The 10,010-nt window shown below is 31.1% G+C and overlaps 1 protein-coding gene across 2 annotated transcripts; it reads right to left on the bottom strand.

The window, feature by feature from the left end:
* Positions 1 to 432: 432 nt before the first annotated feature.
* LOC139523991 (BBSome complex assembly protein BBS10-like) lies at positions 433 to 10,007 on the bottom strand. 2 transcript variants are annotated; one of them, XM_071318489.1, is made up of 2 exons: positions 9,910 to 10,007; positions 433 to 2,534 (listed from the first exon to the last, which is right to left on the bottom strand). In XM_071318489.1, the coding sequence occupies exon 2, from the start codon at positions 2,451 to 2,453 to the stop codon at positions 765 to 767; it is 1,689 nt and encodes a 562-aa protein (XP_071174590.1). In that variant the 5' UTR covers positions 2,454 to 2,534; positions 9,910 to 10,007; the 3' UTR covers positions 433 to 764. The 2 variants fall into 2 exon arrangements, with proteins under 2 accessions (XP_071174590.1, XP_071174591.1); XM_071318490.1 differs by having other exon boundaries at positions 9,875 to 9,946.
* Positions 10,008 to 10,010: the final 3 nt, after the last annotated feature.

Here is a 10,010-nt window from a genome sequence, read left to right as displayed (position 1 = left end):
TGCTTACCCTTCCGGAGCACCTGAGATCACCCCTAGTTTTTGGTGGGGTTCGTGTTGTTTATTCTTTAGTTTTCTATGTTGTGTCATGTGTACTATTGTTTTTCTGTTTGTCTTTTTCATTTTTAGCCATGGTGTTGTCAGTTTGTTTTAGATTTATGAGTTTGACTGTCCCTTTGGTATCTTTCGTCCCTCTTTTATATACTTTTTCAATTCTTCAGCAGGAAATTTACTACTGTTTTAGTACTTTTCACAAAATTTAATTAGAACAAGTTATATATTATTATTTGTATAGGTAATAAATTACAGAATATTTTGATAATAAGTATAAAAGAAACCCCAATTAAACAAGAGAAGGAAGGAGTATCGTAGTTAAAAAAAAATGTACTTCTTTGCAAAACAAATAAGCAATTAGAATGTTTGTTATATAATCGTTTATTTATTACTTCATCTTTCCAGTCGACTGATGTTATGTTTTTAGGAAGTCTTAAAAAAATGTATGATAATAAAATGCCAATGACCCCTGTGACAATATTAATGACTTACATATATATCTTTTTGTTGGTCTGAGTTTCTTCCTGTGTAATAAATAGTATTCATATTTCTTTTCATCATTTTTTATCCTAGTTTCACAAACCTCTAAAATATATCCAATCAAAAACAACAAAAAAACATTATCATGTTTAAGCAAGTCTTTTGAGTCCTAAGAACAAAATGATCAATCTTTAACCAACAGCGAAAAATCAATTTAAATCATAATTTTAATTTTATACATCATGTTCATTAAAATTTTCATTATTCTGAGTTATATTTTTCACTCCTACAAAATAATCGATTCGTAACACCTGCTGTATAAGTTCCAACACTGAGAGCAAAATGTGAATTTTGGGTTCAAATAACTCTAAAACACCATTATCAAACAGATTAGCTTCTTGACCATTCCTATCTATTCCTAAATATTTCCCAGCATGCCTTGCTTTACTAATCTTTTCCAACAAAACAAGGAACAGTTTGAGATCCAATTGTTTGGTGGGCGAATTATTGTGAAATAGAATTCTGGGTAATTGAAGTACAGCAGTATTCAAAATCTTACAAAGAAGCTTGATGCTACATGAGCTTTCTCTTTGTGAATACTCAGAAAGAAATTCTGACACAAGAAACTCAAATGATCCTCCTGCTCCAATTACAGATATTTCAGTTCCAAACTTTTCATTGCCATCATCATCTTTTAGACTCTTTTGATTATTAGAATTAAGAAACGATGATATCGTTTTCAAAGATTTCTGTAAATTAAGAAATGCCTGATTACATAAACCTTCAGTTGGAGCACAAACAATTAACATCTTTGGCAATGGAAGTTGACAATCCAATTCCAAATGAACACACTGTCTCCCATTCAAAATAAAAGGTTTACAAGATTTTGCACTGTGAACCATATTACTCTCCAATTTTTCAAAAATACTAGTACATGGACTTATTTTCAAACTTGATAACAACCAATCATAGTCTTCCTCTGGTACATAATGAACAATGCTGATTCCGTTTAATTCAAAAAGCTGTAATGCTTGGTCTGATACTTGTTCAGAGCATAGAATAAGTTGTATATTTTCTCTTTTACACATGTCTACAAATTTCTTTAGAAGACAATGATGATGGTCCATGAATCTGATTAAAGATGATTCATTCGTCAGGCTTATTATCTCCCTTGTCTCTACATTTTTTGGATGTCCTGTTATTGGGAACAGACATATTAAGAATCGAACGTATTGAATTAAATTATTTTGACAAAACACAGCAAATCTTCTTTGAATAAGAAATGGTGACAGAGTTTTTGATTCACTATAAGGTAGACTTGGAACTTTAACACAAAACAGATCAAAGTTGTCAACCATACATTTAATATTGTTTAAAATTAGGTAATCATCTTGTCCATGTATACAGACCGCTTCATTCACCATGGTAACATAATGCTCTATGATTCTTTGTTGGAAACTGTTTGATAAAGACGTTCTTAAAATTTCACGAACTGTAACAGAGGAAATAGCTCGTTCTGAACCAGGTATTTTTGATTTTATGAAAGAAGCCAGTTTCGAATTGATTTCAAATTTAATTTTTTGAATAGCACATACACAATCATTGTGACTTGTAGACTTGAATTCTTGCTGTAAAAGTTCATGGAAGAATTTTGATAAATATAGTATAAAAGTTTTACTGCCATCTCCAGTGAAATTGACCGTTCTTGTCATGGAATCAATAATTAGTCTTGCAATAGGATGACCAAATTGAAGTTTTCTTAACACTGTTTTACCATCACTAGAGATAATCACCTGGCCTGTTTCCGTAGCCAACAGGATTTTTGATCCACGAGGTCCAAGGGAGTGTGAAATTATTCTATCAAGCGTATCACAAATCTGTACAATTGTTTTAAGTTCTACCTTGTGGTAATTTATTGCCATTGCTTTTACTAATAATTAGTACTTTTTGACATTGCTTCTACTAAACTTTCTAGTGATATTAGCCTCATCTGACTTTTTAACCTGAAAGTAAAAAAATACAATAAATTATATTGAAATATTATCATACTAATCATCTTATTTATGTATTGGTTTTTATTTTGATATCTGAAGGATGATATTTGATAGATTAACGTATATCAGAGATGTATTATATTTCTCTGCATATATACATGTACATATATAATTAAGTATACTGTAAATTCAGAAATAACGGTAATGTTTTTTTTAAACCAGCTTTTATAATTTCAGCACTGATTTTCCATCACAAAAACTTTTCAATTTATAATTAGATCTAGCATTTATATCAGTGACTATCACACACATAAGTTTCTATATTTTCAATACTTCAAAAAGATAAATTCAAGGGGACAAAAAGTAAACTTTAAATATTTTATCCTTAACCTAGATATTAAAATCCTTTCAGATGATAATTCATACAGAAAACATGATATGGACTATACATTTGTATATGGACAGGACTAATTGTCTAGTTGAACTTTTTAATAATTCATAAATTGAAAAAAAAAAAGCTCACATATTTTATGGTAAATTAAGTATTTTAAGAAAAAGGATTGTTCTGAATAGACTAGATCTGGACTATTACATCAAGTGGATGATATCTATTTACAAAAAAAAGGAGAGGGGTAAAGTAAATGTACCACAGAAATGCAAAAAAAATATTATTGTTACAAAGTCAAGATAAAACCAGGTGCTCTGCAGGGTGCAGCTTTATACGACTGCAGAGGTCAACCCTGAACAGTTGGGGCAAGTATGGACACAACATTCAAGATTGATACAGCTCTGAATTTTGATTGTGATCAAATTTTGACATAATATTGGTTTCTGACACAAAACAAATGTCAAGATCTTACAAATTTATTGCGCAATATTGTGCAATTAAAGATTTCTTCTTCAAACATTTCAAAAATTTGGGGAAAAAAAATGTGAACCCCCCTTTTTTTGCAATTAGTCCATATCCTGACATTTTATTACACATAATTTACAAGTAGTGAGAGGGAGGTAAATCCGAACATACCTAACATTGTATGTGAAATGTTTCTGAATTACCTCTCTTACACTGCTTTTAAATGATCTGATTTGTCCATTGACCAGAAAAACCTAGTTTCCCCTTTTTTTACCCTAATTCCAAAACATTTTGAGCCATAACCCCCCTTAAAGTCAATACTAACCATCCCTTCATGGTATGAAAACTTGTGGTACAATAACAGAGAGATCCATACACTTAAACACAAGTTATTGTTTGAAAACTACAAAAATGCTTATTTTGGGCCCCTTTTTGGGCCATAATTCCTAAACTATTGAGACCATAGCCCCCAAATTCACTCCCAACCTTCCTTTACCACTTGCGCTCCTGAATTAAAGTGCAGAAATCGTTGAATTCCAGCAAACGACAGTAAATTGATCATTCATAAGCCATGTGGGGAAAGAAAAGTTTGTTTTTCAAGGGGTGTTAATGTCATTTTGTTGATTGATTGCGATTTGAAGCTTCTGATAAAAATTTATAGAGATCCATTCACTAAAACTAAGTTATTGTCTGGAAACTAAATGCGTCTAAGAATAACAATGACATGATAGCATTATACGATGCAAAACAAAAAATGCGGTCGGATAAAAAGCTGTATTTTGATATTAGTAAATATGATGTTCTTTTTTTTAATTTTGTTAAGGCCAAAATAAAAAGATTGTATGTTTGCCCAAACGCGACCGACCCAAAATAAACCCGCCGACTCAAATTCTTTTTTTGACGTTTTTTTGAAGAAATTTTTTTTTTCGGATTTTTTTTGGGTCCGCTCCGTTATCGTACAAAACTTAATGTTTGTCGTCTTTGCGTTTGAAAGTAACTGTGATTAAGATTAAAAGAAAGCGTATAAAAGACGCAGTTAATCGATATTCGATGTTCTCTGTTTTTATCTTCTGATTTAACGAACGTAAAGTAAAACATGTGAAGTGGCACAGTTTTTTTAACGCTGTAGTTGTCTGTACTACCAAACCCTCACCTATATGCTCAATGTTAATTTCATCGTGTTAACGAATATCTGATGAGAATATCAGAAACATGTATTTATATGTCTCTGAGAATATTCAGGTAGATTTGTTCAAAACCATGTGCAATCGAATATTTTCAATGTTATTCTGACAGGAAATGGGTCCGGAAGTTGCGAATTTACAATCTTGCAAGAAGATTTTGTTTTTACTGAATAAAAAGGAATTATTTCTTGATAAATTGTTGTCTTTAATTATAATCTTTCTTTATCATGTAAATTAGATGCCCTTTTATTCAAATAGTTCAAATTTACAAGTCTCATTAGACAAGATCAGCACGTTGCTGTTTGGGAGAATTTGATAAAACTATAATTGTTCACAGAATCAGAAATATAATCTTAACTGAATTTAACTCCCTCTGAATAATTTATTGCAATATAAATCCCTTTTGACAAGAGAAATCTGACTTTTGACAGAAATATTTTTTTCACATGTGCAAAAGTAAAAACATGTTATGGACGCCATATTGGATTTTTATAGAAGCCTCTAGAACCATGACCTAAAAATAAATAGTCTTCAGAAAACGTTAACTTTATGCAATTATATTTTATCAGTAATGATTATTTTCAAAAATTTAAACTTGATTTTTTAAAGAAATAAAATTATAACAAATACGTTTTTAGTTTGGAGATTCTACAGAACATGCTTTGATCTATTTATAGCCAAATTAGTTTACCTGTGTGATAATGTAAATACAAATTTGTTTTCTAAACATAAAAAAGACACAAACTAAGGATGGTAGATAATAATTCATATAAATATTTTAGGACATTTAATCTATTTTAATAGAAATAGGATTTAAAAACTGCAAACAAATTTTATCATTACATAATCAGCTGATATTTTTTTACACAAACATCGTGTTGATGGAACTGTTGAAAATCACCTCATAAATCCACTAGCCCTTTCACACAGCTAGCAATTGTCAGTGTTATAAACATCTCAGGATACAAATCATATAGTAGACTAATTTATTTATAGAGGTTTTAAATTCATGGCTTTTGGGTTTTCTCTACAAAGGTTTGACGGGAAAAAAGGATATATACTGTTTTAAGATCTTTTAATATTTTCATACAAATTCTGATAAAAAAAAAAAAAGAATTTGCCTACCTACCTACCCACACCCAGTCATCATGGGTCGGGTTTGGGCAAACTGAAATATTTTTAATTGTGGCCTAAAGTGTTTAGTCGTTTTATATAAGAACATCATTTTTTTCGCCTGCATGTGAAAAAACTTCCTGATTATCGATATTTAAATACATGTATATCAACATGCGATCTCATCTGATAGTGTTAATGCATAAAAAAAAAAATATATTATAAGAATAAGATATATACAAATAGAGACAAACAACAACTATGAAAAACACATGATCCACAATAGCCTACAGAATGTAATTGGGTTAAATCAGCATAAACACAAACTGAACCTTTTGTCACTATAGAATTTTGTAGAGACAAATCTGTACAGAGATTGTGGAAACTTTTAATGAGAACATGACTTTCAAAATGGGTATTGGGGTTGTTAAAGATTCTTGATTTAGAAAGTGTAGCATTTCAAGAGTAAAAAAACTTTAAGTAAATAGGTTTCCTGCTCTACGGTTGGGTTGTTGTCTCTTTGACACAATCCCCATTTCCATTCTCAATTTAAGATAAAATATATCATTTGAGAAATAAATACATCATAAGCATGGTAAGTACATTGTATGTATTGCAAAAAGGCTTGACCCAAAGATATTTGAAATTTGTTTGGTTTGAAAAGCTATATAGGGGGTCTCATTGGGGTGTTCTGATCCCGGATCCCGCCTGGTATTTTGTAAGATTCCTGTATCCCGCTTACACTATGTACATAAGCAATTCTCATTTTTTTGGTAATTTCCTGTGTCACTCTGGACTTCATTTCCCGTTTTCACAGCACAATAATTTGACTTTCATGTTTCAGGCTTACAAAAGATCAGCAATCCCGTGTCACGCTTAGACCCCAATGAGACCCCACTATATAAAATATCAACACAAAAATGGTTTCTAAGTTGCAAGTTTTTTTTAACTGGTTTGTTTGGAAAGATCACCAGTACTGTACTAGTACTGTTATAGAGTGGTATTTGCAATATCACCAGTAGTCGTGAAAAACATGCATTTGTTTAATGAAAAAAAAGTTATAATATGCGAAAAATGCACTGGCTACCAACCAATCAAAATCTGGCATTCTTAAATAAGGTGTGATTATCAGTGAATTAATTGCTTGTTAGCAATATTCTGAAAATAGCTATAAAACCTTACAAATAGTTCTTTTACATGATATATATCTGTTCAATATTCTAGTAAACATATACATGTACAACCTTGATTTTGAATCAATAGTCAAAATATGGATCAGTTACACTTTCTATACATTTCATGGTCATTTGTCATTGTTTGTCTAAAACGTATTATGTCAAATTATGTCAAAAGAGCTGTTATAAAACAGGTTTACTAAATATTATAAGGTAATTAATCAAAGTGTTTTACAAGAACTGTAATATAATATATGTGTGTGAAAGCAAAACTATCAATAAAAAAAATCTGGATTTATAATTGGAAATTTAACAGTACATTTTATAAATAGTATGAAATTAAACATGTGTGTTCCCATTTCAACAGGTGTCTCAAGTTGCTATATTCCAGAAAACAAATTCCACTCTAAATTTCATTCAACTAGTATTTGTCATATTTACATCGTACCACTGTACCATCTGCTTGCTTGCTATACTGAAACCTTTTCTTTTGCATTTACACATGCATTGACATGCAAAGCAAGTAGTTATGTCATTTGTATGTATAGCTGAGGACTCATTTATTTGGTTTTTTGACACAACACAAGAGTTAGACAGTGCTTAAGATTTCATATCACTACAAACTGCTCAGAGTCTGAATTGACAAGTTTTTGTGCTTGACCAGAAAAATCGAGCACACATTTTACTCGACTAGTCTCGACATTGTCTCTACTGTACTTGTCTGTACTTTTAAGTGTACTCGACTAGGTCTCAACTTTACTTAATTAGTCTGATTCAGTACTTGATGATCTTTGTGTAGTCTGAAATGGTCTTGACCAAGGCTCCACCTGTCTCGACTAGTCTTGACCTTCAAATTTAGTTTTGACTGGTGTAAATCAGCCCATCTAACTAAATTAAATATTGATCTTACAAAATTCAAGCTTATTATGTAGTTTGATTTATTGCTGTGAAATGAAAGAATTTAATTTTACAATATGTAAAAATAAAAATTATTATATAAAAATTCAGATAGGCATCTTTAATTTTTTTTATAACTTTTTCAAATCAACTTGGATTTTCATCAAACTATGCAGCTATCTTAGATATATAGAAAGCTAGCTTACTGAATCCCATTTCATTTAGTTTTTTGTTGTATTGCTGTAAAATTTAAGAATTAAAGTAATCTTGGTAAAAAAAGCTAGGATTTTCAATTCGGACAAAATAGAGATAGTACACATTAATTTTTTTTATAACTTTTTCTAATCAACTTGGATTTTCATCAAACTACGCAGCTATCTTACATATATATCAAGCTTACTAAATCCCATTTCATTTAGTTTTTTGTTGTATTGCTGTAAAACTTAAGAATTAAAGTAATCTTGGTAAAAAAAAGCTAGGATTTCCAATTTGGACAAAATAGAGATAGTACTCTTTAATTTTTTTAATAACTTTTTCAAATCAACTTGAGAATACAATAAATTTCTATTGGAAATATAATGTATAATATGAGGCAGGCATTACCTGTGAATGGGGACGAAGTTTGTTTAAATTAATTTTTATAACTTAAATATTTCTTAAAAAAAGAAACGTAAATACTGTAACGTTTCCGATTTTGGTTCTGTTGTTAGGGATTTTACTTGTGACGTTATTTAAGTTATGACGTCATGTTCAATGTAAACAAAGAAACGTAATGCATCAGGTAACGTTTATTCATACCAAAGACAAAGAATGATTAAAAATGAAATATATTGGTATTGTGTTCCTTGAGTTCCTATATTTTACTAGACTAATCAAAGTCTCACGACAACAAGACCGGAAGAAGGAAGTAGAGTTATGTGTTCTGGGCAGATCCAGAAATTAAAAAATGCGACAAAAAAAAATTGAACGATTTTGAGTTCATTAGTACAATGAAAAATTCGGGAAATTTTCCCAGATTTTTTTTTTTTTTTATTGAATTTTCTACTGTAATATACATGTGTAATAGGGGACTTCGTCCTCATATTAGTGAGGGGGGATAGGAGGGGTCCTGATCCCTAAATCCCGGGCTTAAAAACACGAAATCCCGAGGTCCCGAATTTAAATAAAGTAAATCCCGACGTCTCGAAATCAGAAAAAAAGAATTCCCGGATCCCGAAATGGTCAATCCCGAAATCCCGAGCTTAAAAACATGCGATCCCGGAGTCCCGATAAAGGTCCTATCCCCCCTCATTAGTGGGTATTTTGAAATTAAACAAAAATCTAATCAGTGTTGGATTATAGAAGTGTACACATGCATACAGGGACAATGTCCAAAAAATATAATTTTCTGCAGAAAAAAGTCAATAAGACTGACAACTCGGATCATCTATAAGGACAACAAACAGAGTGTTAAAAGAGGATTTTAACTGTAAATGAATTATTATATGATATATTTTAGATTGCAACATCATTTCGGCATGTTACTGATTTTGAAAAAACAACAATAAAACTTGAATCGTCTATTTGGAACAACCAAAGGACGTATAACTAACATAAGTCCTTGGAACAACATTCAATTGTCTATATAGACTTCTCTTCAAAAACAGTCCGAGTTACGATATTATGTAAATCGGCTTCAAAACTTTTCCCCCTTAAATCATTTATTTTGTCAAAAGTCTTATTTTATACTTAGTCTGAGTTTTTATTATTGACGGTCCAAGTTATCTTATTGACGGTCCATGTTTTCTTATTGAGTCAGAGTTGTCTTCATAGACAGTCCGAGTACTTTTATGGAGACAGTCCGAGTTGTCTTGCACCACCAGACGGTAGACTAAGTATAAATTAGAGTTTTGAAGATATAAATTATTCTATGATAAAGAGTATTTCTGATGAGAAGTTTCTGATCTAAGACACCTTTGACGGTCCGAGTTGTCTTTTTTTTAGATGGTCCGAGTTGTCTTCTTTTTTTTTAGACGGTCCGAGTTTTTCCTGTGCGACTTGTCTCGCACCGATGTGTCAGTGGGGCGAGCTGTCGTCGATTCGACTCTGTTTGTACCTACTAAACACTTTGTTACAAAAGTAAGACACCTTTGACAATCTTATAAGACTTGTAAAATTCTTACTGCCATGGCTTTGCATGTTTGCTGACTTTGTTTACATGAGAGCCATGTGTTATTCAATCTTAATCCACAAGTGAAAGAGGACATGAATTAAATCATTTAGA

The sequence above is a fragment of the Mytilus edulis genome, chromosome 5, assembly GCF_963676685.1.
Source record: "Mytilus edulis chromosome 5, xbMytEdul2.2, whole genome shotgun sequence".
In the NCBI taxonomy this organism is placed as follows: Eukaryota; Metazoa; Mollusca; class Bivalvia; order Mytilida; family Mytilidae; genus Mytilus; species Mytilus edulis.
This window is presented reverse-complemented; position numbering and strand designations above follow the sequence as displayed.